The 27,056-nt window shown below is 42.3% G+C and overlaps 2 protein-coding genes across 6 annotated transcripts; one reads left to right on the top strand and one right to left on the bottom strand.

Annotated features, from left to right (window-relative positions):
- On the top strand, positions 1-18,955 carry PHYHD1 (phytanoyl-CoA dioxygenase domain containing 1). 3 transcript variants are annotated; one of them, XM_030535742.1, is made up of 12 exons: positions 1-122; positions 4,378-4,536; positions 5,173-5,248; positions 5,445-5,492; positions 8,633-8,688; positions 8,866-8,928; positions 9,026-9,047; positions 9,925-10,053; positions 12,226-12,342; positions 12,721-12,847; positions 13,941-14,022; positions 18,867-18,955. In XM_030535742.1, exons 1-11 carry the CDS (start codon positions 90-92, stop codon positions 13,984-13,986), a joined length of 876 nt encoding a protein of 291 aa, XP_030391602.1. In that variant the 5' UTR covers positions 1-89; the 3' UTR covers positions 13,987-14,022; positions 18,867-18,955. The 3 variants fall into 3 exon arrangements, with proteins under 3 accessions (XP_030391602.1, XP_030391601.1, XP_030391600.1); XM_030535741.1 differs by lacking the exon at positions 18,867-18,955 and adding an exon at positions 14,129-14,963; XM_030535740.1 differs by lacking the exon at positions 18,867-18,955 and having other exon boundaries at positions 2-122; positions 13,941-14,963.
- Positions 15,852-27,040, bottom strand: DOLK (dolichol kinase). Of its 3 annotated transcripts, XM_030535725.1 has the most exons (3): positions 26,991-27,014; positions 25,870-25,978; positions 15,852-20,935 (listed from the first exon to the last, which is right to left on the bottom strand). In XM_030535725.1, exon 3 carries the CDS (start codon positions 20,836-20,838, stop codon positions 19,249-19,251), a length of 1,590 nt encoding a protein of 529 aa, XP_030391585.1. In that variant the 5' UTR covers positions 20,839-20,935; positions 25,870-25,978; positions 26,991-27,014; the 3' UTR covers positions 15,852-19,248. The 3 variants fall into 3 exon arrangements, with proteins under 3 accessions (XP_030391585.1, XP_030391584.1, XP_030391586.1); XM_030535724.1 differs by lacking the exon at positions 25,870-25,978 and having other exon boundaries at positions 26,991-27,040; XM_030535726.1 differs by lacking the exons at positions 25,870-25,978; positions 26,991-27,014 and adding an exon at positions 25,588-25,860.
- Positions 27,041-27,056: the final 16 nt, after the last annotated feature.

The raw sequence follows: 27,056 nt of genomic DNA on the forward strand, positions 1-27,056 counted from the left end.
GGTGTTGAAAGGGTCACGTGAAGAGGAGGAGTTAGCTGTGCAGGGGAATTACAGTTTACTGACATAATCACTGTGAGGCTGAATCTGCAATGGCATTTGTAACCGAAGAACAGATCCAACAGGTAAGGGAGGAGAGCAATGAACTACTGTATCCAGCGACTTGAGTGTGTGTGTGACAGGGCCGTCCTTAGGCATAGGCAGAATAGGCAACGGCTAGGGCCTCACACTGCCTGGGGGCACCACTCTCCAGGCAGCCCAGACAGTGTAGAAGCAGGGCTGCTGGGTCCTAGAGAGAGCCGAATGCAGCACAGTCTGAGGGAGGGGATTGGCTGCTGGGGTCTCTGGGAAGGGGAGGGGGTGGGAAAGGAGCTCACCTGTGAGTGTGACTCTTTCCCCCTGGCTGAGGTCAGGTGAGGCTGTGGCTCTGGAACCAGTATCCTTTGTTGTCCCCCATAACATCCATTTTTCTCCCCCCGCCCCATGGAGCACCCCCTCCTTTCTCCCTCCTCCCCAGGAGCACCCCTCTCTCTCTCCTCCCGCCCCTCCGTCAGGGCTGGGTTGGGTGAGGTGCTGGGGGTAGGTGGGGGGGAGGAGGCTGGCTGCTTGCTGAGGAATGAAAGTGAAAGTAACTCACTTCCTGGGCAGGCAGCCAGAATTGGAATGTCACACAGGGTGTGGATGGGGTTAGCCAGATGTGTGACAAATCGGGATTGGGGTAGGGTGAGCAGACATCCCTATTTTATAGGGACAGTCCCAATTTTGGGGTCTTTTTCTTATATAGGCTCCTTTTACCCCCCCACCCCACCCCCATCCCTGTCCTGATTTTACACACTTTCTGTCTGGTCACTCTAGGTGGGGGTAATTGGTGCCTATATAAGACAAAGTCCCAAATATCGGGACTGGCCCTATAAAATCAGAACATCTGGATCTGGCCACCCTAGCTGGGGAGCGCCTCTCCCCCGGGCTGGCAGCTGCCAGCTATCCATCTCATCCGGGGGGAGCTGCATAGGGCAGGATGAGCTGCTGTGGCTCCATGGGTGCCCTGTCCCTGAGATCAGATGCTGTGCTAACTTCACCATGGTCCAGAAGGCTGGTGGTGGTGCCCACTGGCGTGTGATTGGACCTGAGGGTTTGCTGCTGCTGTTGCCACTCTGCACCCCAAGAGGTGGATTTTGGGGTCCTGCAGTTTTCCACCTATCTCCTCCTCTACTGCAGCTGTTGGACCAGCGGGCTGGGGGATGAGCCAAGCATGAAAGCAGTACTGTGTTGCCATTTAGATTGTCATTTAACAACTTTGTTTGCCAAAAATTCTTGCTAACAATCCTGAATCCAATTTCAATATTATTTAAAAAAAATCAATATCTTAGCCAAAAACAGAAAATTAAGTTGTTGACAATTATTAGTGACAGGTTTGGTTTGAGGCAGGGAATGGGCCAGTTTTCATCAGAGAAACAAAAAATGTTGACTGACTTTCCTATAGCCTGTTACGCCTGATAAGAGCCCTCCAACAACTGTAATATGCTCATCTCCTTACTAGTGTATAGAGCAGGGGTCGGCAACCTATGGCACACGTGTCAAAGGTGGCAGGTGAGCTGATTTTTGATGGTATGCAGCAGCAGGCTGAGCGGCTCAGCCCATCACTGCTCTGGGGTTCCGGCTGCTGCCCTATTGCCAGCTGGGATACCAGCCATCGGCCCCACTCAGCACCTGCTGCTGGCCTGGGGATCCCCAAGGAACCCCAGGCTGGCAGTGGGCTGAGCAGGCCAGCTGAACCACTCAACCTGCTGTCAGCCTGGGGTTCCATTCACTCAGCCGGCAGTGGGCTGAGTGGGCTGGTGGCGGGCTGAGCAGGGCCGATGGGGGGTTGAGCGGCTCAGTCTGCTGCCAGTCTGGGGTGCCAGCAGCACTCAGCCTACTGCTACTCCAGGGTTCCGGCTGCTGGCCCCTTGCCAGTCAGGAGCTCAGCCGCCAGCCCCACTCTGCCTCCTGCCAGCCTGGGTGAGCAGAAACCCAGGCTGGTAGCGGGCTGAGGGGGGATTGGCGGCCGGGATCCTGGCTGGCAGGAGTTGGTGGTCAGAACCCCAGACCAGCAGCGGGCTGAGCAGGGCCTGGGATCCTTGTCTAGGGTTCCAGCCACCAGCCCGCTGCCGGTTTGGGGTTTCATTTACTCAGCTGGCAGTGGCCTGAGCAGGACCGGTGGCCAAGACCTCAGGTAATAACAATAGTTTATTTATATAATATAGACAGAGAGAGAAACCTTCTACAAACATTAAAATGTATTACTGGCACGAGAAACCTTAAATTACAGTGAACTTGGCACACCACTTCTGAAAGGTTGCCGACCCGACCCCTGGTATAGAGTGACCATATGTTGTACTAAGATTCTCCTGCTTTTTTTTTTCCCTGTGAGTCAGTATAACTTTTGCCAGCCCAGAAGTTGGGCAGCCAATGTTTTACGTTTTCACAATGTTTTCTCCAACTTTCATAAAGTAAATACATAGTTAATATGAGTTAAAAAGGCCAGGGACACTTCTTTGTGAAGAATCTGTACAGCAGATCATGCCCATAGACGATCCAGAAAAGAAATTTGAGGTTGAATTTTTTAATGTTGTGATGGATAAAGCAGTATCTGCTGTTGATGAAAGGTTTAATACCTTGCAAGTACACCATGAACAGTTTGGATTTTTGTATGACATAACTAAATTCAACGAAATAGGAAAACAAGAGCAACTAATGACAAAGTGCAAGAAGCTAGAGAGCCTCCTGAAGCACGGTGATAGTTTTGATTTAAATGGACTTGAACTGTACGAAGAATTGAGTACACTGTCATCAATGTTGCCACATGCAAAATCGGTGATGGACATTGTACAGTTTATTCATACCCGCAAACTTGTTGACATATATCCTAATGCGTACATTGCCACTCGTATTCTACTGACAATTCCTTTAACAGTAGCGTCAGGAGAATGGAGTTTCTCAAAACTAAAGCTCATTAAAAACTATCTCCGCTCTACAATGAGTCAGGAACGCTTAACTGGTCTTGCTATTCTTGCAATCGAACAAGACACGACTTTGTCTTTGTCATACGATGACATTATTACTGATTTTGCAGCCAAAAAAGCCAGAAAGATTGCTTTTAATTAAAAACAAATCTTTGTTTCAATACCTCTTCATATAAATTTCCAATAAAATTTTGATAAATTAAAAAAAATTTGCATCATTCTGTCATCAGAATTTTTTCTATAGTGCTGCTTCTTTAGTGCTAGTCCATCAGCATTACAGTGTGCTTAATTAAGTTAAACTGGTTTTAATAACGTGAATGTGGCAAGTTTTCCAATACTGTAAGCTTATGTTTGTGTTGCTAAGAGCAGATCAGGTACAGGGGCACCAGTTTAATAATCTCACCTAGGGCACCATAAATCCTAAAGCCGGCCCTGTGTGAGATACAGGCTGATAGTGCTGTACTTGTGAGAAAGGAACAGATCTCACTAACCCACATTCCTGTCCAGTTAACCAGTACTTGTGTTTAGCAAAATTTGCTTTGGGAACACGTTATAGTCTACTCTATTTTGTATACTGTATTATCTGAGCACTTTTTTTTTTATAAAGGGGCAACGGTTCAAGTCTGCAATGTCCAGAGAGCTAATTTAATTTTCATAAGGGATTGATCAATCACCCCTGAGAAATCAGCACACATTCTCAGTTAAGTTTAGAACAAGTACTTTTTCCAACCTCTCAATAATCTTTTCTAATCCAGAAACAGAACAAAATTGCATTGTTAATTTTGGTAAAGTTTGTATTTAGCAGTTACTTAATGTCCTCCTTTGGGGAAGAGAATTTTAAGCCATGAGGACAGTAACAAATGCATATTTCATTTGGCTCCTAGAGCCTGCTGCACGTAGGAATTGTAATCTCTTTCTCCCTAACCACAGCCTGTTAATCTCTTACTGAATTTTTTTTTCCAGTAGAAATTTCCCTTTTTAAAAAAGTGAGAATACAAACATTACTCATTAAGGAAATTATTAAAATGAATCCGTAACAAACTTGTATAATGAGAAAGGCTGGTTGGTGTGGGATTGGAGGGTCAGGCAATAATGCGGATTATTAGATGCACGTTAAAAGAGGTCCATGATACAAAGTACAGTTTATGAAAAATGCACTTTGCTTTACTGCATTTCCACTAGCAGAGAAGATCTCCACGGATGTAAGTCTGATCTAGCATCTGGATGTAGAGCCCGAGAAAAGGTGCATTACACCAAACTGAAGAAGACTGACAGCCAGGAGGTGCACCTTTATTGAATATAACTGCTGTCTCTTAAGTGTACCATAGAATGCCAGCCACTCTGTCCCCATCTGAACTCTAGTGCTCTCTTCTAGTTCCATGAAGATGGTTTCCTTGTTTTGGAAGAGTTTTTCACCACAGAAGAATGTGATGCCATGAGGGAGCAAATACACAAGATTATAGCCAAGATGGATGTGCCACCCCACTGCCGTACAGAGTTCTCCACCAGCGAAGAGGAACAGCTCAAGGCACAGGTACAGATAGGTGCTTTAGACAGAGGCGAGAAGGGGCAATCTAAATCACAAATTACTCCTGAAGTGGTTAGCAAAGGGCTAGTTTGTAACACTAGGCAGTTCAGGAAAAAGGGTTTTGTTCTTGCAAGGAGGCATGTCTGAGCAGGAGGCTGAGAGCTATGTACTGCTGAAGTGCAATCTTGCCTCTGAAGAGCACTCTCTATACTGCCTTGGGCAACATTTTGTTGGTGATCTCAGGAAAAGCCAAGCGAGGAATGGGTCACAGAGGCTAAACGTGAAGAGTCCCTGCAGAAAAGGGCTGAATGTGTGAGAGCCTCTATTGTTACTACCTATACTATATTGGTTCCATGGATAAAGAATATCTCAGTCTCCAGGGCTGTCAAATCAACACTTCTCACAAACCAAAACCCTGCTGTTCACCCTATATGGGGTGTCTGCAAAGGGCAAGCTAGAGCCCAAGAAGTTTAGCACAGTCAAAAGCCTCTGTGTGAACTACTGATGTCTTTATTCTATTTTATTCTTCCTGCTCTCTTGATGGGGAGAAGAGCAGGAAAGTACTAGCTCCTTGCTGGAAGTGTTCACCGAGATATACTCTCTAGGTTATTACCATTGCTGGGTCCTTCTTGTCTCCAACAGGGCAGTGCAGATTATTTTCTAACCAGTGGAGACAAGATCCGATTCTTCTTTGAGAAAGGAGTTTTTGATGAAAAAGGTAAAAGTTACCTACCATCGTCTGTAATGGGCTTGGGGTGGATGGGAAGAAATATAAGCAATCTGCTAGTGAGCCAGGAACTTTCTTAAAGGGATAAGGTGGCTGAATGACTACTTGGGAGAGAGGGGAGTTCTAGGTGCTATTGTTTACTCTTTGTTTTATTGCATCCTCGTTAATTCAGCACTTTGTTTCTTAGGTGACTTTTCTGTTCCAAAGGAGAAATCTATAAACAAGATTGGCCATGGTATGTATGAGCTGTGATGCTTTTGGAGAGAAAATATGGGGTGTATTTTCCAGAACTAAGCATTCCTTCAGACTTGGCTACTGCGAATAATGCCAGCACATTACAAAGAAACTGCTCTCCCGAGTTAATGTTTTAGCTAAACATGGACTCTGCCTGTTGTATTAAAACAAGACACATAGATTTAAATTATCTTGCCTTGACTACAGCCTCCTCCTCTCTGTTCTATTGATTTTGCCATGCCCCTGTCCACTGAACATTATTGCAAAAATCCTCCTCTCTTCCCATTGTGGCCACACAAATCCCTTCTTTGCAACCTTGCTCTGTCTCTTTCCCTCACCAGCATCAGGTTCAAGTTTCTCAGGTTTAACTCTAAGTCTCTGCCCAGCTTCATCCTGCCCACATATCAGTTTGCTTCTTCCTGTGCCTCCTTTGAATCCTTCCACTCTCGTATTTGTGCTCCCTTCTGTGTTACCCCATGCTAGGAAACCTCCCTGTCCTTTGCCAAAAGGCTTCTCATTTCCCATTTAAATCTCTTTTCAAAAGCCACTTGTTCCACAAGGCTTTTATAGTTTTTTAAAAGAATCATTGACCTATATTGGCTGAAGTTCAAACTTGTGTCTCTCTTATGCAACAGATTGTTTGAACTGTACTGTCTGTGTCCTGTCTAGATTGTTAAGATCCTTAAGACAGATTATCTTCTCTGTTCTGAGCACACTGCTAGCGCTCAACAAGCTGGGATTCTTCACTGTGACATCGCCAGCAGCTTCTCAATCTTACAGGTTTCCAATGTGTCCTATTTCCCCTCTTCCAGCTGCTAAAGAACTAGCTGTATCCCTTTTGTTTTCAAACAATACCTAGAGAAAACATAACAGGGTTCAGCATTTTTATCTCACAAATGCAGGAAACTTGCCTAGATCTTTCTCCATTAAAACTTGAAAATCCAGTATCTGATCTCACAGTCCTGCAGTATCTATAGGGAAAACAATATCCCAGAGAAAAAAGAAAAAAAAAAAAAACACAACTCTTCCCACCCTCTCTTTGTCCTCTGCTGTACTGCAAGTGCTCCTTCAAGAGGAAACGGAAAACACAGATAGCATCCTCCTCACTCAGGCCTAACTGCAATTCCAAGAGGAGGATTCATTTTGACCTATTCTTCTGCAATTTATCCAGTTATTTTCTGTGTAGTCACTTTCTTGCTCTGTAGCAATCTCTTCTGGGTTGAGTAAACTGACTGAACAGCAAATTTTATCCTCTTTAAGAGTGATCCTGAATCCAAAGCATTTGCTTCCAAGTTAAAAAACTCTAGGGCAAGTTAAGGCATTCAAAGAACACTGAATTTGTGCTCCCAGTTCTTAATTTTACATTTGATAAAAATTTGATGCCCCATGTTTCATCTCTATAGAAGTTTCTCATCATGCTGTATTCAAATTCTAAGAACTGTAGTACTCTGAAGGACATGTTCAGATAATTGACTGAGCTTTAGAGGCTCAATGCTCACCTTTATGGCATTTCTGTCTATCTGGAATGTGACAACTTTTGAATGCAACAACTGATCAATTCCAAACTTTCCAGGGGAAAATGCATACATGGAGCCTCTGCCATCTCTTTAGCATAATTACAACTTCAAGCACTTCTGGTATTGTCTAAAGATCAAACAATGGATTGTTGGCACCCACTAATGCCTTCTGCTATAACAAGTCTGTTTCATCTGTCACTGTACCCATTCTCCCTATAGTTCAACATGCTGGCAACCTGACAGACTTCTCCTCCAGACAAATAATAATGCGTGGAGGGAAAAGGGGGCAAGAACACAGTGCCTGGCATGGGAGGAATAATGGGGGATCTGGTGTAGAGGGCTCACAGAACCCCTGCTGGAGGGAAAATTGGGGGATCCTCGTAGGAAAGGAAGGGGAGATAGAAGGCTCACAGCCCCCGCCATGGGTGGGAGGAGGAATGGGGGGCATACAACCCCTCGTGTGGGAGATTGGGGGACCCTGGTGTGGATGGCAAGCCCAGAGCCACTGGCATGGTATAAGTGGGAATGGTGTTGCAAAAATAACTGATGGCATGCGGGCAGAGCCGGCTCTAGCCATTTCACTGCCCCAAGCACAGCGGCACACCGCGGGGGGCGCTCTGCTGCTCGCCGGTCCCGCAGCTCCGGTGGACCTCCCACAGGCGTCCCTGTGGAGGGTCCGCTTGTCCCACAGCTCCGGTGGACCTCCCACAGGCGTGCCTGCGGATGCTCCACCGGAGCCCCGGGACCAGCAGACCCTCCACAGGGACGCCTGCGGGAGATCCACTGGAGCCGCCTGCCGCCCTCCCGGCGACCGGCAGAGCGCCCCCCTGTGCCATGCCGCCCCAAGCAAGCGCTTGGCGCGCTGGGGCCGGCCCTGCATGTTGGGAGAATGGAGGACCCTGGTATGGGAGGAGGAGGTAAATGGAGGCCACTCAGAAACCCTGGCAAGAGGGAAACTGGAGGGCCATTGCAGGGAAGGCCTGAAATAGAAGGGGACGGGAGAGCATCACACAAGGAACTTGCAAGGAAGATGCCTGGACCATGCATTGAGTTCAGCCTATAGACGCAACAAATTGTGCAACCCCTTAGTAGTATTTAGCTATCTTAGGGCTGTGTATAATGCTCCCCATCCTAAGATCTAAGCTCTTAGTATCTGCAACGCTGTATAATCTATTTGGTTTTCCTCCAGAACATACCCCGGAAATCTCTTCCAAGCTATTTTTTGGTCATAGACCATTATTTTCATATAGCTGCAGTTTGTCGTAAAGAAGACCGATATCTTTGTCCTCTAAAGAAATTAATTATATGATTTGCAAATGACAACAGCATTTGTGTGTTATCTCCATCTGATTAAATATTTTGCCTAATTTACAATCCATAAAAAAAGTTTGAAACAAAAGGAATTTGTCTAACCCAGACCTTTTCGCAAAAGGAACAGGCAGACATGATGATGGGCACTGTGCACACTAAACTGATTCCTGAAAGGGATGCAGTTTGAGCCTGACAGATTGCAGTCTTCCCCTTCAGAATGTAATACCCATAATTGTGTTTCCTCAGAGTTTAAGGAGGCCCTTCTGGAAAGGAGTTATAGAATTTTCACTAAGTGACAACTTCTTTCCCTCAGCTTTGCATGCTTATGATCCCATCTTCAAGCAAATCACTCACTCCTCCAAAGTGCAGGTGAGCAGTAGCTTAAGTCACTTGAAAGAACTCAACTATGTAATCGTTTAGTTTCAAAACTGTATGCTCAGAAGGATGAGCCCTCTCCTCATTAAAGGATTTATAAAAATTCCCAGAAAGCATTTGCTAAATTCTGACCAGAGAACTGAAGTGTTATAACTCTGGGATGTTCCACAGGAGTTGGGAAGAAAACTGGCCCTTGAGAAACCAGTGGTTGTCCAGAGTATGTATATCTTTAAGGTACAGTAACTCCAATCTCCTATTTACTCATGAAAGAAGCCATTTTAATATTTTCCAATTTAACATTCTCTTCTTCTTTCTATTTTTCCTCTTCCAGCAACCTGGCATTGGTGGTGAAGGTAAAAATTCATACTATGTCTGTACTAGGCTGCAGATATTATGTACCAATAGCAAGGTTTGGAGGAAGGGAATTCAAGTAACAGGAGAGGTGGCCATGGCACAAACTGGTCACTCAGTGAGATTTTTCAAAGCTGCCTAAAAGTTTGGATGCCCAGTTCCTGTTAGAAATTACTGGGAATGGGGTGTGAAAATATCACCCAGGATTCCTTTCTATTTCTGTATGGGCAGGCAAAGAGCTAATTTATATCCACACTAGGCTGAATGGTGACCCAGTCCCATGTGTTATGATTGCAGCGGGGGCCGATTCTCGCAACACGCTTGAGATTCCCAAAGTAGTAAGATGTCAGGGAGATGGGAAAGAACAAGTGATTGGGGGAATTTCCTAACTGTATGTCAAATTTCCTTGTCTTTCAGGGATTGCTGTAAACCAAAAGTTATTCCCATACGCCTCAAATGTGACTTGGAATAAGTTATCCTTGCTGTACTCCCCATAGAATAAATGTGACATGAGCTGAGAACTTATTGGGAAGGGACAGTATCAGTCTCTCCGCACACACTATCAGTAGATATACTCACCCACCCCCACCTCTACAGAGGTGAGATTTTCCAGGGGGTGGTGTTTGTCTGTCTGTCTGTGGAGGCTGGTGGTAGTAGCATGCACACAGCCAGTGAACTTCTGCATCCCTGTGACTTGGCTGAAATGGAAACCAGTGCTGTCAAGAGCATGCATACACTCTGCTGTCACTTTTAAGAGGATTCATACTGCAGTCACAAGAGGGCAGAGAAAGGAAAGGCAGAAAAACCCCATAGACTTTCCATTACTCTTAATTCAACAGTCTTTAAAATGTAAGGTAACCAGGTGTCTGTTGGTTTCAGTGAGACCACACCAGGATGCCACATTTCTGTACACAGAGCCGCTGGGCAGGGTTCTGGGCCTCTGGATAGCTCTGGAGAACGCCACACAGGAGAACGGCTGTCTATGGTTCATCCCTGGCTCTCACACCAGTAAGATTCATATTATTCTGCCATACACTGAAATGCACCCTTGTCTCCTGGTTACAGGTGAAAAGTAGCACAGATTGTACTGTGTCCTCTGAATCACACAGTGGTTACATGGTCGCATCCAGCTAGTGGAGACATCATCATACTTTAGGGAAACTTTGTTTAAAGCAACATCATTCCCTTTGTACTTTTAGGGGCCAAATTTCTAATCCCACTTTTAGCAGGCTGGCTCAAATGACTCATTTCCTTTGCTGCTGGTCACTAGACCAAGGATTTGTGATTTTAATCCAAAAACATTCCTGGAAATCAAAACTTGACTTATTTCTGACTGACACCAAATGCCCAAGTTTAATGCTGTACTATACCCAAACAATCTGCTTAAAGTACAGAGATAGTGGTACCTACAATCTTATTTAATTTTTACTTATTAAATCCAGACCTTGCAATATTAGGATCCATTGCTGGTGTTCCTGAAACCCTTTCAATTTAGTATTACTGAGTAACTTCCTTCAGCAAGTCTGATTCTTCCTTGTTCAACAAGATTTGAGCCCTTCATAACTACTCTTTGATCCTTCCAAAGATTGTCTTCTTTGCAGTGCTACAGACCCTTACTTCATTCCAGAGCTTCCTACAGCAGCCTTGAAAATGCTTCTCCACCCTGACCTGGGCTGGAAGGAGCAGTTTCTCCAGGTTCCTTCACGTTAGGGATAAGCACAGTGAAACCACTTTGTTCATTTTTATTTCTTCAATAAACCTTTGATGCTGCACTATATTTATATTGACATCCCCATCACCCACCCCGCAGCTTTAAACACAGATCCCTTCAGGATATATACCCATTAACCTTTTCTGTTGTCCTGGAACAAGACTAAGAATATCGCTACCCCAGCTTGCTCTGTGTAAGGGGAGGAAAGAATAAAAACTTTGCACTTACCCGCCTCCCGTTCGCCCTCCAACACTCGTCTAAAATTCGGCAAACATGCAAAACGAACGCAAACTCTGAAAACAAGAATGAACTAGATAGCGTCCAAGAGATCAGAGAGCAACCAGTGGACTATGACAACACATAGGTTAGGCCAAATCAAAATACAATTGGTGTATTCTCTCTTTCTCGACAGATGGAAGTTGCCATGGGGTTCTAACTATTGGTGCACATTTTACACTTTGTATATGTCTAGCATGGGAACTAATTAGCTCCAGAGGCACCGTTTATCCATTTAATCTCAAACTTTAATGTGCCTTAAAACAGGTACGATCCTCAGGTCTCTCTTAATAAATAAATAAATAAATAAATAAATGAAGCAAAAGACATTCTTCCCTGAGAAGTCATAAAGCTTTGCACTTTGTTGTAATCACAATTTGTGCCTAAACTCAGCATATGGCTCTGTGGCTGCAGTTAAACATCTGTACTGTTACAGAAAGGAGAATGATGCCAAAGATGCATTTTGCGTAAGTGGAGGACTCTGCTCAGAAAGCACTGCATGCTTTTGCAGATAAGGGTAGCACTAATGTAATGAGAGGTTTAAGTTTTCCAGTCAGTGCAGCGCCTATGATTGCGGAGGTTAACCAAAAAGTGTTGGTGGCTAACAGTAGTTAGTCGATATTATACATTTCATAGGCTCTTCTAACTGAACAAGCCCTCCCAGAAAGCTCTGTACTAGAATATATATAAAAAGCTGTGTGTACGCTTTTATTCTTGGCAAATATAGAGATTAAGCACAAAATAATAATATGCTGAGCTTTGTTAAAGTAATAAGCAACTATTCTAATTGATGCAAGATTATTAAACTAATTAGGTGCAGGTGCCCAAGAACCTTGGACAGTAGGTGCAAAATGCATAGGAAAGGAAAAGTAGGGTTTGTCATGAAATAAAGGCATTTAGAGAGTTTCTTGTGCATGGGAAACGGGGTAGAAATATAAGGAGTGAGTTAATACTTTGGAACAGAGCAAAGATGTGCTTTCTGCAAAAAGCATGATTTCAAGACTGGTAAAGTATTAACTCTTTCCTTTTTGTACTGTGCTGATTAATCTTTGATTATTAAACTTTATCAAGCTTTTATTATTTAATGAATTAAATAGTCTAAAATTGAATCTTAACACAGAGGTTTATTTACTGCCCAGTTAAATGATTCATTAAGTTTTTTTAAAAAAGTTTTGTCTACTGTGGGATTGCAGATGGCATCACACGTAGAATGGTCCGAGCCCCGCCAGGAACCATACCATGCACACAGTTCATCGGCTCTGAGCGGACTTATCAAGATAGCCAGTTTATTCCTGTGCCCATCTGCAAAGGTAAAGATTCATCTGTAGAACCAGTGAAAATGCAAGAGAGATAGATCCAGTGACACATGTTCAGTTTTAAACCACAGGCCCAGAGGGAATGCAATGATGTATTGCTAGTGCAGGCCTGATGCCCCAGCTGCTGCCAAAAGGTTATGTGAAGAGTCCACAATGAAAGAAATTGATTGCATAGAACCAAAGCAACAGTACAGTACATTTCTGGAGTCTTCCCAAATTCTTATCATAGGAATCAATGGGCTGTATTTCTCAAGTTTGACTTTTGTCTCGTTATCATGACAAACCTTTCAAAGACACCAACAGCTCCTCTTGTATGGCACAGAGGAAAGAGATGTTCCAAAGGAAAGACAAGTGTGTGTTTATTTCAAACAGGTGGCCTCATTCTCATCCATGGAGAAGTTGTCCACAAGAGTGAGTTGAACAGCTCAGAGAGGTCCCGCCATGTGTACACTTTCCATCTGATGGAGGCCAAAGACACCAGCTGGAGCAAAGAGAACTGGTATATAGAGATCCTTCAGTAGCAAAAAACTGCTGGAAACTGGAGGCTTTTTAAAGATGTAACCATTTAAGCTTTTTTTTCACCCAACAACCCCAGCTCTTATCACCCCATTTTTGTGTGACACCTACAGGGTGATACACACAATGAGGTTCCCTCTACGTGGCTCAGAACTGTGCTAGCTGCAGCTTTGAACTCCAGTGTCAATAGCAGTCTCCCAGGACAATTTCCCTGGCCTCTGTAGCCAAGGATTGTTTTTCTGCTAGCCATATTATAACAGCGCTGTAAGGTCCTCCAGCAAAGGTGCAGCAGAGAGCCTTACAACCATTCATTAAGCTCATAACACCCCTTGAGGGAGGATAAATACTAATATCTGTAGTGACTGTGGAATTCCCTACTGTCACAGAACAGGATCAGCTTGATTCTTGCCACATACAGAGACTGTCTCTTTGTGCAAGTCTTCCCTCAGTAACAGAGTTGCAGAATGACAGGCAAGGATCTCCTGGAGGCCAGCCTGGGAGAACATTCCCTTTTAAGAAAGTAGCATAAACAATGAAGAATATGATCCTCCTAGCATAAACTGAAGCTTTTGTAACGAGTATACCGATGAAAGGATTAAAATGCATACATCTGACAGGTTAAATGACTTAGGGTCATACATGATATCTGTAGCACAGCTGGGAATAGACCCCAGGTTCTGGTCCTGTGTTTTGATCACAAAACCCATTCTCCTTACAGAAGTTTGCAACCTATGTCTGAAGCACCCTCTGGGTACAGAGTTAGATTAGAAGAAAGTAATTAAACACACTGGGGAAAGAGGTAATGACTTCTTACAGTAAAAGGTGATGAATGCAGGTGGAAAACCAAGATGTGAATCTCTGCTTAGGGACATTAAAAGTTTTGTAGAGTTTCCTCGTGTAGCAAGAGATTGGACATACTGGACTGGATCTGGGGAAGTGCCTGTTAAAGGCTTCCCATCAGAACTGTTCATTTCTGCATCAGTGGTACCCAAGTTAGAACTGATTGTGTGTCAGGTAGACCTGGGGCTGATTCGGGAATTCTGTTTTTCCTTAAGTGTTTTCTCTTATCTTATCAGGCTTCAGCCAACTCCTGAATTGCCTTTTCCACCTCTCTACACCTGAAGCTAATGTTGGCCATTGGAGTCAAATGGTTGATTAGTGAGTAGATTCCAATCACCTTTCTCAGCCACCTGCTGCTGTTCTCTTCAGATACAACTTCACCCCCCACTTTCATTTCCCAATATTCATTTTGTCCTCTGCGCAGAAGGAGTAGCTTCAGCCTGTGTGCATGACAGAAGAATCTTCACCCATGCCCATCCAGCGCTGGCCTTACTCAGAGCATCTGTGCTACGTGTACACTACTCATAGTGAGAACAGTCACCTAAAAACCACTTTTGATAGGTAAATCTCTTTAGTCATATGAACTGACTAGTAAGAGACCATTGTACCTTAACTTTGGGACCCACTGAGAGGCACCTCCTTTTCAGGATACTCAAAATCTCAGTATTTTCCCCTTGTACAACCCAAATCAAGAAAATTTCTATTATGTTTATTCCATCTCTGTTGTATTACCCTCATGTTCACAGAGTCTTTTGGAGGTTATGCAGAGGGGTTTTGTTGTACCACAAACAAGTTAAAACCTACCCTAGTGCAATTGCAATGGATTAAAAGAGAAGTCTAGAATGGGCAGATCAAAGCAGGGAGCCTACATTTCTTATTTTTCCTTTTAAAATGCTAAGTAAGAGTTACTGGGGAGTGGTATGTGCGGAGATAAGACAATCCCTAGACTTGTAAACCTTTACTGCATACATTTTCAAGGAGAACTGAGTAACTTTTTATGCATATTGAAGCTGGAATATCAAGAATAAAAATAACACAAACACATTTCTCTTGTTTGAAGATGACAGTCCTGAAACCTCCAAAAAGTGTTAGACCACAATACATAAGGGTAAAGACATACAGTGATTATGCCTTTAACTCCCAGCATGCAGAACAGATGCTAGCAAAGAGCACATAACAATGTAACCCTTCTAGGAAGTATCATATATGGGCTGCATTACAGCAATCTGAATATTCTAAATAAAACTAATTTAAACAAAGTGACAGAGTCCATTTTATGTTCCTACGTACCCTTCTAGTACTTTCACTGAATAGTCAAACTAATTTTTTTTTTAGCAAATCTATAAGAGTTACTAAATGGAGAGAGGGAGGACTTTTCTTCACAGTCTCAGTTCTGGTGGAATATATTTTATAACAAAGGATGCAGTTATGGTTTTTTTTTTAATATATACAGAGAGAACAGCTACTCTGAAGTATCCATACATAAGACTGGAAATATGCTTCATAAATTTTCACGTCACCATTATATAATTGACATACCCACAAAAGCCAACTTCATAGCTTATTACAGGGATGCTCAAGTAATTTAGTTCATAGTTATTGAATTCACTGTGACAGGGAACAATAATACTTCACACTTATCCAGTACTTTCCCACCACAGATCTGAATGCTTTACAGATACTAAATAATGAATCTTTACAACACCCCTTGGAGGTATTATCCTAGTTTTACAGATGGGTAAACTGAGGCACAAAGCGGGAGTAGGTCTGATTGTGGAGCCCTTACTCATGGGAGCAGTCCCAATTACTTGAGTAAGTGCTCACTAACATGTACAAGGGCTTCACTATTTAGCTTTAAGTGACTTACCCCAGATCACACAGCAGACTTGGGAACAAAACCCCTGGAGTCATGCTCTACCCTCTAAACAATATTCCCTCCTATTTATTATCCTTTGAATGCGTAATATCAGTTTCATATTTTAAAGCTGAGCTATCAAACACTGAGACAATAGAAGCAATGTGCAGACTAGCGGAAGGCAGGATTGAAATGTGGACAAAACTGTGGTGGCAACATTATAAATGGGATTATGTAGGCAGCAGGAGCTCTAGAAACATATATGCAATTATAACAAAAACAGGAAAAAAGATTGAGTAGCAATAGTAAATTTTATTAATAATTAGTCTCCATGGGTGAATTTTGTGTTCAGAGAAATTGCAAGAGCATATATTCTGGATCAGTTTAAACCCTTAACATCACAGGTTTTATTGCTAAAATTAATGCATAGAGCCCAGCAGTATCTTCAGCATTTCAACTTGATTTAAAAGTTTTAAAGTCATCTATAGAAATTAATGTTAACCCTTTATCTTAAATGAAAACTAGATGTTTTGCTTATTTTAAATAGCACTAGCATTACCATTTCCAGTTGGTGAAAGCCATCTACATTAAAAAAAAAAAAAAAAAAAAAAAAAAAAAAGAGGGGCGACAGCTGTACCTGACTATATGGGGTCTCTATGCAAAATATATACATCTCTGTACTGATATTTAATATACTTGGGAAAATACACAGAAGAACTTTAGATAGTTTCTAAGAGGTCACTTGAATAGAATAATCTGCCAACAGAACAGACACTCTCAATGGTGTTCATAGACAAGATGAAAACAAAATAGTGCAGATGATTTTGCATTGTTGCAGGAGGAATGGACTAAATGACCCAAGACATCCTGTTGTCTCAGGCTCTGTATCAGATTAAAGCAGGTTAGAAATAGATTTCTGCAACACACGGCTCCAAGCATTATTGCTACATTATTTTTTCTAAGTATGATGCCTACCTCTGATATTTGTCTCAAACACCCGTTGGAATGAAGAAACAGATTAAATTATTGAGTTTATTTATGGTAAAAACTGCTGGGTGGTTAAGTAATGGCTGGGACTTGTGGAACAAGAGTGCCAGTTTTAAACTGAGCAGCTAAAACAGGTTCTGTAGGTCAAACAGGATTTTTTGATGCATTTGAAATCACTGCAGTAGCAGGAATGAATAGGCTGGGTAGGGATATCAGTGGTAATCTTGCTCAGATTCACCAAGACTTCTATTAGAAACAAAAGTCTGATCTTTCCTACCTTTTTCAGACCTTGTTTTGATGTCAATAAGCAGGGGACAGAGTAACCTTCAGTTCTGGTGCTTTGTTTTATTGCTTTAGTGTTATATCAACCTTCACTTGAATGCTCTGTTACCAAGTACAGAACACCAGATGGGCGGTAGCTAAGGCTTTTTCACTCTTGCACCATCCATCTCTCGAGGACTGTTCCCTTGGAGCAGTGCCTCACAGCCTATTGCTCTGTTAATCACAGTCATTTTCTGACCGTTCTTAAAGTCCTAGGACAGATTCTGTAATGTGTGTCTCAGGAGCAATGGCCCAGAAAGAGAAGGCCAAGAGGGTTGGAGGAGGGTGGGCAAATGTGATACTCTCTCGGTTGTTCCAGGGGCCAGTGCATCCCAGAATGGTTGGAGGTGGTCTGACTCTACCGCAGAGAATAACCAGAGCACACAGTGCTCTCTGGCCAGTCCTGCTAACACCAATGCACTCCCAGTCCCAAACTTGGGGCTGCACAGGATGGTGCTAAGATGCCTAGTTTGCCCCAGGGCTGGGGTTGTGCCCCAGGGAAGTGCTGTGGCCCTTTTACACAGCAGAAATGTCAAAGATGCTGTAGTAGGGACCAGAATCAACTTCCCTGGACAAGAATTCTTGCAAGCAAATACCCTACCAGGTACTCCATGGGAGGGTGGAAGAGGCAGGATAAAAATCATTTTAATCTGGTCCTAATGGAAGTTTTGCATGCTAATGAGAGAGGATTCCTAGAAGTAGAAATGTTTCAAAGGATTAAATATACAGAAATGGAAAGTGTTTTGGCTATAGACAGTGAATTGTTTCGATTGTACTGAGTTATGATCCTAATTAAAGGGGCAGCAACAGGTAGTTTTGCTCCTGAATTTACATTTTAATAGAAATGCTTTCATGGATGATTTTTAATGAAAACCATTTGTCCAGATTTAAATGTACCCCGTCAACCCTCCTAATGATTTACAAACCAACACACTGCAGCCTGTACTAGTACATTTATGAAAACCAGAACATTACTTACTATAAACAGCTGTGAAACTGACCAGTGATTTTCTTTGTTCAAGCTGAGAGAAATGCAAGAAGTAAATCAAACTGTGTGAGTAGCAGAGAAGCACACTGGATTGTTAAAATACTTTGTTTTAATAATCTAATGTGTTACAAGTAATACAGGAAAGGATTTTAAATGAGTTTCAACCTAATCTCTCTTTAAATTGTATCTGGAAATGAGACTTTTTAATGGAGATTAATTTTTTAATGTATCTTTTTTTTTTTAAATCACATATAAAGCAAGTTTTGTTCAATGTAATTTCAAGAGATCGAGAGCATGAAAAAAGGTAGAACTTGGTCTGTTCCAGAGAACTGGCAAATAAATCAAAATTTTAGCCACAATGGCTATTGTTTTCACTCTGCAAGCCTATCTATCCATGCTCCTCCAATAAACTAAGCTTGACATTCTCTGTATTTGAAATTATTTTAAACAGAATAAGCATTAGTGCTGTTTTCACTCTAGTTGGCAGAGGTGTTCTAATTTTGTAACAGGAAACGAGAGATGACGTGGCAGTCCTCATACAACTTGATGCTATCCTGCGGGTGGTGCACACCCTCACTGCAACAGCATGCTTTTATTGAAAGAGGCAGAATTCACATGGGCAATAACACAAGATGCCAGGACCTAACCCAGTGGCAAGCTAATACAGTGCACAAGCTTTGTAGGAGCCTGCGCTGGTGAACAGAGAGACAAGGTGGGTGAGGTAATATTTATTGGACCAACTTCTGTTGGTGAGAGAGACAAGCTCTGGAGCTACGAGGAGCTCTTGTTGAGGTCACCAGAAGAATAGCTCTGTGTAGCTCGAAAGCTTGTCTCTCTCACCAACAGAAGTTGGTCCAGTAAATGATATTACCTCACTCACCTTGTCTCTCTAACATCCTGGGACCAATATGGCTACAACACCACAACATACATCTGGTGAACCGTGTCTATTTCAAACTTCTAAGGTAGCAAAACCAGGAAAATGTAATAACCCCGTCTTTTCCCTTCTAGTGAACTCATCTTTCTCACCCCTTCTGCTTCAGTGCATCCAGAAGAGACCTGGAAACAAAATCACTGTGACTGTATATCTAATTCAGCATCACCAGCTATCCGAATCACAGTATCACGTGGATGGTTTCCTGTTACTCCTCTGAGAGGATGCAACAGTTAGTGCTGCTTTAGCTATTAAATAATAAACAACAAACAAACAGAAGCCTTTTCTTTTATTGTAAATTAAGAGTTGAAGAACTATTTCCTTTTTGTCATTAGCTGTTCTACCCGCTGTTCCAAATATGGCATTTCGTACCAAACTGGCTCAACTGGCTCTCAACAGGAATGCATGGCTCATTATCACCCCTAGCTAGAAAGAAAGTCTCTGTTCCTGGCAATGTCTCTAAGCCATGAGCAGTATCTGGAGGTAGAGAGGTAAGAGCAGATTGTCTATTTGGGTAGTGTAGGCTTCCAAAAGGGAAACTAAGCTGATGGACCCCAAAATCCAGGCATAGCTGGTGTTCAGGTTCACTCTGCCATCAAAGATCAGAATAAGAGCCACAGCAATGATCTGAGCAAAGATGGCAGTCATTGTCCCTTCAAACGTCTTCTTTGTCCCAGGCCATTTGATTTCCCCTATTGTACTGCCAAAAATTGAGGCTATTGTGTCTCCCACCCCTACTGCCAGTACCCCAGAGTAGGGAACCAATGCTCCTCCCCCAGGCAGGGTACCTTTCGGAGCACAAGGGCTGGGGAACAACCACACTGGAAGGGACATCCCAACAAGTAGGTAAATGTGAGTCAAGATCAGAGGTCCACTATCTCGTTCATCCAAGAAGAGAGTGAGCAAGTGCCTGAGTGTTTGGCCAAATGGCTTGATCCTGAAGTATCGTATGTACTCTAAAAGGATAAACACTACCAGACACAGCACTGCAGCAATGTAGAGAAGCTGGTGGTCATAAATTAGCCCAGGGATGTAAGTAGCCACCACGATGAAATGGAAGTATTTTCTGGTTATGGTTGAAGCTTGGTGCTTTTTAGATTCAGATGATCTCTTGGAATTCTGGTAAAGAACCACCATGCACGCAGAGGCAGCCAACAGGGTCCAGTACACAAGGAGGTAAACTCTTGTCTGTGTCTGAACTAGAAACTGGAGCAGCCAGAGCAAGGGATTCCTTTGAATCAGATGGTAAAGCCAAGGCATGAGGACCCCCAGTCCCAGCACTGCTGTCATCATGTGGAAAAACATGGAGGATGTCCAGGTTCCTGAATCCATGAAGAAGAAGAGAGCAGTGAAGAAAATCCCAAGAAGGACCACCCCAGCCACTGCCACTAGAAGGACGAAGTGTACAGGATCCCCTCTGCCCTCTATCACGTTCAGTGAGAGTTTAATGAGCTGTTTGAGGATGAAACTTACACCCCCAAGGACAAGTAATGCTTCCCCAGGAGTAAAACATCGAGGCAACAGATAAAGCAAGATCATACTGAGGTAGACAAAAATAAGCAGCACTTCCAGAACCTCTATCACTTCAGAAACAGTTAAAGAATACTTCATGGTATAGAGGATTATACTGCCAGCAATGCCTGAAAGTATGCAGGTGTTAGTTGGAACAGGCCTTGTGATGCCAACTGCTATTACAGATAGGAAGAGGGCTAGCACCATGCCTGTGGAGGCCACAACTATGCCAAAACGTTCAAAGTACACAGTGCCAGCAGCCTTGCATCTCTCCTTCATCACAATCCCCAGGAGTGGGATGACCATACTAGCTGGTAGTAGGCCACTGTTAGCTGTCGTCCGAAACTGGAATACAGCCCCACCTAGTCGGAGTAGACGGTCCCATTTAAATTGGACATAAAAAGCCTGAATAGCAAGAGCAACAACACACCAGGAATACCGGTCCCAAACTACTGTGTGCACACACAACACAATGATGAACACAATCAGGGATTCCAAAAGCACTGGTTTGTTTAACATGGTTCCAGTCAGCGGCATCCTGTGATTTCAGAATCTTTACAACTGTCAGATTCCAAAATTTTCAATAGAGTCCTTGGTCCATTAGTAAAAGTTCACTTTCATCCTACTGCAATGCCTATAAAAACAAACAAAATAATAAAATTAAAGAGACTACTAGAATACCCAAGGCCACCTCCTCATTATTTTCTGAAGCTCAGTTGAAAGCTTTGATTCCTGTCATGAGAAAAATAAAATCAAAACATGGAAATAAGTCAACTAGCATTTCCTACTGCTTTGAAAAATCAGAAAACTCAGCTTACAATGCCATAGCCAAATCTCACAGTACTTTTATTCACATGCAAATACTAAATACTTCTATTGCAGTGCCAGATTTTTCCTCTCTCCTGAAAGCATAGAGGGAATGCTTTATATTCTGCAAGGAGTGTATGCAAGTACTAAAGAGCAGCACTCACAAGAACTGCACTGGAAAGGGTACTTGGACATCTCTGTAAGTTAAAGGCCGAAGAGCTTGGTGATGAGTTTGTTACAGAATGAAGTGAAATTAATGCACCCACATGCCATGGTGCTATATAAAATAAATATTAAAGAAGAGATGAAAATATGCATGTTACATCGGTAATCACTGTATTCATAGAACTGACAATACTGTTTCTACCATAAGCAACATTTGATCTTTTAAAACATACCAATTAAAAAAATAAAAAAAATAAAAAAAAACAAAACGGTACAAATTAACTGAAACACAAAACAAACAAATCAGAGGCAAAATGATGTAGAATGGCTACTCATGTGTTTTAAAAAAAGGAACTGACACTGTCAACTTGAAAACTGGTCAATTAAAATAAAAAGAGTTAAATGTCATTTCAGGTCTTCCCCTTGCCTCTATCTCCTTTCTTCTGATTTGCTGTGGATTTACGGTCACATTGTCCTATTTTTTAAAATATTTTCTCTCTAGTGTTGCTGTGTAAAAGGGAAAACTGATGCTACACAAAGCACTGTCATATATATAATATAAACAAACCGAGGAGAGAGAGTATTTTCTTTCTCTAAAAATCTTTCAAGTTATAGTAATCTTAGGGGTTATTTCTGATTTTGGTAAGTAAAATTATTCAGACATAAATGTGACAAATCTATAGCGTCCCTTTAAAATAGCAATTCTCCAGCATTTTAACCCATCTGGCCCTTCTCCCCTGGCTAATTAGAGTTCTTTAGTAGTACTAAATAACTTGGAATTTCTGTCCAAAGCTGATACTTTCTATTCAGTTATAAATATTAGCAAAAGATTCTAAACAAATGCAGAAAACACAAAACTTTGGAGGAAAAAGCCTCTGTGATAGAACAAGACATTAAATACTCCAGACTATTGTGCAAACGTCCACTTATCTTAATGTACATCTATTCACCTTTGCCTCAGTGTCTCTCCTTTAATCTGCTATTAGTTTTATGACTGACTGCTTTACTTATTGCATCACCTTCTTTACCTCACTGTTTGTTCTCTCAAATAAGCAATAAGGCTTACATTATACGAGTACCAGAGAAAACATCAAAGTCAAAGAAAAAGAAGCGGTCATATGGGTCTAAACTGGACAGATTCCACTGTTTTTTGGAACTTGGTTGATCTTGGCAATTCTAGTGGTAGCTAGGAACCAAATATAACATATTTCTGTCTACAAGGGGACTACACAGTGTCCACTGTACCTTTGTATTAAGTTGTTTGTTTGTTTCTAACAGAGAAGAACTGCTGGGCCACATTTGTTACAGAGGAACAGCTTGCATGTACCCTAAAAGCACAGCTCAGACTCAACCTGAAAACTGGCCACAGTATTCTATTTCACTTTAGAAAATGTTCTAGAGATACAGTTCATACATATTCTCCCAAGTCAGTCTGAGTAAATTTACATTTAGATACTTAAGGAGTGGTTTACACATCATTACAATTCTGAGGTGAGGTATTTGCTCCTATCCAGCTCATCCTCTCCCTACACTTTGCCCTCAGCCCCTTTCCCAATTGCTGAAAGGGAACCTTTCCTAGCCTTCCCTTCCCATTTCACAGCCTTAGCTAGTCAGTCTCTTCTGTACAGTCTCTTCTGTGCCATTAATAAACAAAAATTATTTTGTCATTAACAACATACATGATTTTTTCATCCAAGCATTAACAAATCTTATTCATAACCTGCAGTTGTTACCTTTAAAAGACCCATTTGTGTTGGGCTAATATCTTTCTCTTGTTTAAGTCTGTTCAGATTCCAAACATGGTAACCACACATTATAAAATCTACTTATATAAGGCTGTCTGTCATTTTTTGGCAGTGAAAGGATTTCCAGTACTTTATTTCTCCATGTCACTAGTGTTAGGAGATCTGTCCTTTTTCAGGAACTAGCAATCATGTATTTGGCTGCTAGTAGCAAATCTGTTCTCAATAGGGCCTTTCATGACTCAATAGCCTCCTTTGGACTGTAACCTAATAGAATCACTATAGGTTCTGTGGGTAGCCTAACTTTAGTTATTTTGAAAATTCTATATGCTATTTTCCTCCAAAATACCATTATTTTAGGCCATTCCTACCATTCATGCAGAAAGGTTCCTACTCCTTCACATTCTTTCCAGCATTTGACTTTTACATATATATTTTCTTGAGCTTAAATGGAGTGAGGTACCATGGAAAAAAATATTTTGTAATAGTTTTCCTTAGTAGTTACATCAAGTAGTTGAGATTTTTGCTTTTCTATTTCTACTGTTCCAAAGGAATATCTGTTTTTAGATCCTTCTCCCATTTTTCCATAAAGGTAATCTTATCTCCTAGATACATCAGTAACATTTTGTTATACCAGGTGAAGATCAGGCCCTTTAAAGTGCCTTTTCCTCTAATTCATGTTTCTCCCTCTTTAACAGTTTCCTAAAATGGGCTTCCCGCATGGGATATGCTATAATGGCTGCAAATAAGTCAAGACTGATCTATTAATATTCCTCTTGAGTTCTTTAATGGTATTAATTTCCATATTTGTCTTATGGAATAGCTGCCCAAGGGCTGACCTTTTCACTCCCATATATTACACATTGGATTAGATAACCTGAGTTGAAACTCTAGATTGTTTCTGATGAGTTTAAGCAGGGAAGGGAAAGAAGCTTCTTCTTTTCTGTATCAAATTCCATATGTGAAGTATCATTATGACACTTGGATTGTTTCTCGTGTGTTAATTTAAATCTTTTAGGTAACAAAAAAATCAATGCACTAAATTTATATTTACAATCCTGTTTTTGCATCTGATTTTCATCTAGTATTTATAAGTGTCACCATGTTACCAGGCTGAAAGTGATCTTAATTGAGCCATCCAATAATATATTACATTTGGTACTGACAATCAATGACCAACAATTTCAACGCTGTAATGAATGAAGCAGCAGTGGGTATCCTTGGAAAACACCGTAAGAAGACAAAACCTTGGGTCACAAACGAAATACTACCAAGCTGATGACAAACAAATGTGATGGGATCAGCTCACATATCACTGTCAATGGATAAGAGCTGGAGACAGTGAAACAGTTCAAGTATCTGGGGGCAATCATCACTGATGAAGGATCAAAGGCAGAAATTCTGGCAAGAACTTAGAAAAAAACAGCAACAGTGGCAAAGCTAAAGCCAATTTGGAGGAACAAGAACATCTCCCTGGAATCCAAACTGAAAATGCTGCACGCACTGGTCATCTCCATTTTTCTGTATGCATGCGAGACATGGACCCTTACAGCAAGACTTGAACAGAAAATACAGGTAGTAGAGATGAGATACTTCCATAAATCCTAGACATATCCTACTTCGACCACGTCACTAATGAAGAGGTCTGTGACATCACCCAACGTGCTGGGTCATATGAAGACCTCCTGACAACTGTGAAGAAGCACAAACTGAAGTGGTATGGCCATGTAGCAAAATCATCTGGCCTATCCAAGATCATCCTCCATGGGACAGTATGAGGGAAGAGAAGAAGAGGTAGACAGAAGAAGAGATGGACTGACAACATAAAAGAGTGGACGGGAATGGACTTTGCGGAGACTTGAGCACTGACACACAATCATCAGGGGTGGAGACAATTGGTTGATTGCTCATCAGTGATGGCACCCCAATGATCAATGTGGTTATGGGAGTGATGATGATGATGATGACTGACAATCCTCCCTTTCAGAGTGGGTTTATGCAGAATTTTGTTCTTAGTATTATAAATTTAATAATCCTTGTCTGAATTTTCTCCAGAGGTTTTCGGAATTTATATTGACAGGGACTGAAATATTAATTTAATTTTTGGCAACCAATATATTTTGATTGTTGCTATACAGCCAAGCCAAACTACATGTATTTTTTCCCCAATCCAACAAATTATTTTTCAGTTTTGAAACAATGGGAGGAAAATTAATTTAATATAGTTAGGACAAGTAATCTGTGACAATTCTCCCTCACGCAGGGCCAATACTGGCTTTGAGCAGCCCACTTCTGTCTGTTTCCAGATATAGAAAACAGGGCAAGGACCCATCAGTAAGAGAGGGCAGGGAAACCCTTATATGCAAAGCAGAGGCGGAGGAACAGTTATTGGCCAAGATGGACATTTAAGAACTCCAGCTACCAAAAGCAATGACACCTAACTACCGTACCCAAATGGGAAAGTAACTAGTTCTGATGGTGAAAGCACCTTGAGAAGGCTGAAATCCCAAATATTAATTTACATATGTCTGCTATTTTAATGCAGCTACAGCGTGATTTGAAAACTACTGACCTGTAGATGTGTAATGAGGGCTATTTTATCATTATCTCCTCTTGCCTCAACTGTATGCCATTCCCTTCTCTATGATCTCTCCAGATCTGAGCTCTTCAAACTCCAGAATGCCAGGGAGGGTCCCACTTGCTCACATACGGAACAGACTGTGTTATTCTCAAACATCTTCACATGCTCTTTGTTCATTTCAGGATCTACTTTTTGTTTTAAAGCCCTCCATGGACTTTTCCCTATTTGCCTCATGGGTCCTGGCTCTTTATATTTGTTTCAGTTAGTACAAACCTCCTGTTCTTTCATTTAGTTGCACGACTTCTCCTTTACAGTTCCTGACAGCTAGAGCAGATTTAATTTCTCTCTCCACCTCTGATATTCATCTGACTTCACATCTCAGCTAAAATAGAAAACATAATTTCATTCTTAGCTATACTACTTAATTTCTTTCTCTCTCCACTTTCTACTTTGTTATTCGACTCCCACTATGGTATTTTGGGACACTATACTGAAGACACCATGGAAGACAGAAGTGTATTTTGTGTGTTTAGTGAAGTGACTAACAGCATAAAAAATCCACTCCTCCTGGAAGGTGCAGACACCTGGTATAAAACAAAGTATCACTGTATTAAATCACTCAGCTCCCAAGACTCAGCTTTCCCATCTGTTGAAAATCCACAGTATGTCTTTTCTCACTGGCTTATATAGGGCTTCAGCACGGCTATGTCTTCCCCGCAAAAAGAGGGGTGTTCTTTACTCAGGTTCGCTAACTACCTTCGGTTCAAATAGCAGTGAAGGCACCATGCTGACCAATAACTGTTCCTCCGCCTCTGGTTTGCATATAAAGGTTTCCCTGCCCTCTCCTACTGACAGGTCCTTGCCCCGTTTTCTATATCTATATCGGATTTTCGCCCGGGGAAGCAAGTCGAGTTCAAGCCTACAAGAGAGTTTGGGGTTGACCTCGAGCTGCTCACCCGAATTAAAATCCAAGTGAGTAGCAAACTACGGGTCAGGGAGAGGACTCGGTGCAGCAGGAGAGCCAAAGCGACCCTCTCCCCTTCAGGAGCTTGCACCGTAACAGGCTCACCTCCCCGCTGCACTTCTCGTGTTCAGCTTCACAGCCCACACGGACCCTTGTATGAAACAACACCCCCAACCTGCCGCTGTAGCGGACACGCTCCCCCACAGCGCACCTGGCCCCATCTCACTCCACGCTAGCCCTACGTTGCCCAAGGCTTGGCACCTACACGACCTTACAGCGGCCATCTCGGCTCGCGTACAGCAGCGCCCCCTATAGCCACCTCCACGCAGCACTTCCCTTGGCCCCTATATAACTCTGTAGGGGACCCTTGTTGGGGTTCTCGCTCTACACCCCCCTCCACCCGTCCATGGCTTCTCCCTCACTAACTCACCTCACTGAACGGCGCCATCTTGCTGTCCGTGTCTGTCACATGATGGGGGGCCGAGGGAAGAGCGCG

This window comes from Gopherus evgoodei, chromosome 16, assembly GCF_007399415.2.
Source record: "Gopherus evgoodei ecotype Sinaloan lineage chromosome 16, rGopEvg1_v1.p, whole genome shotgun sequence".
NCBI lineage: Eukaryota > Metazoa > Chordata > Testudines > Testudinidae > Gopherus > Gopherus evgoodei.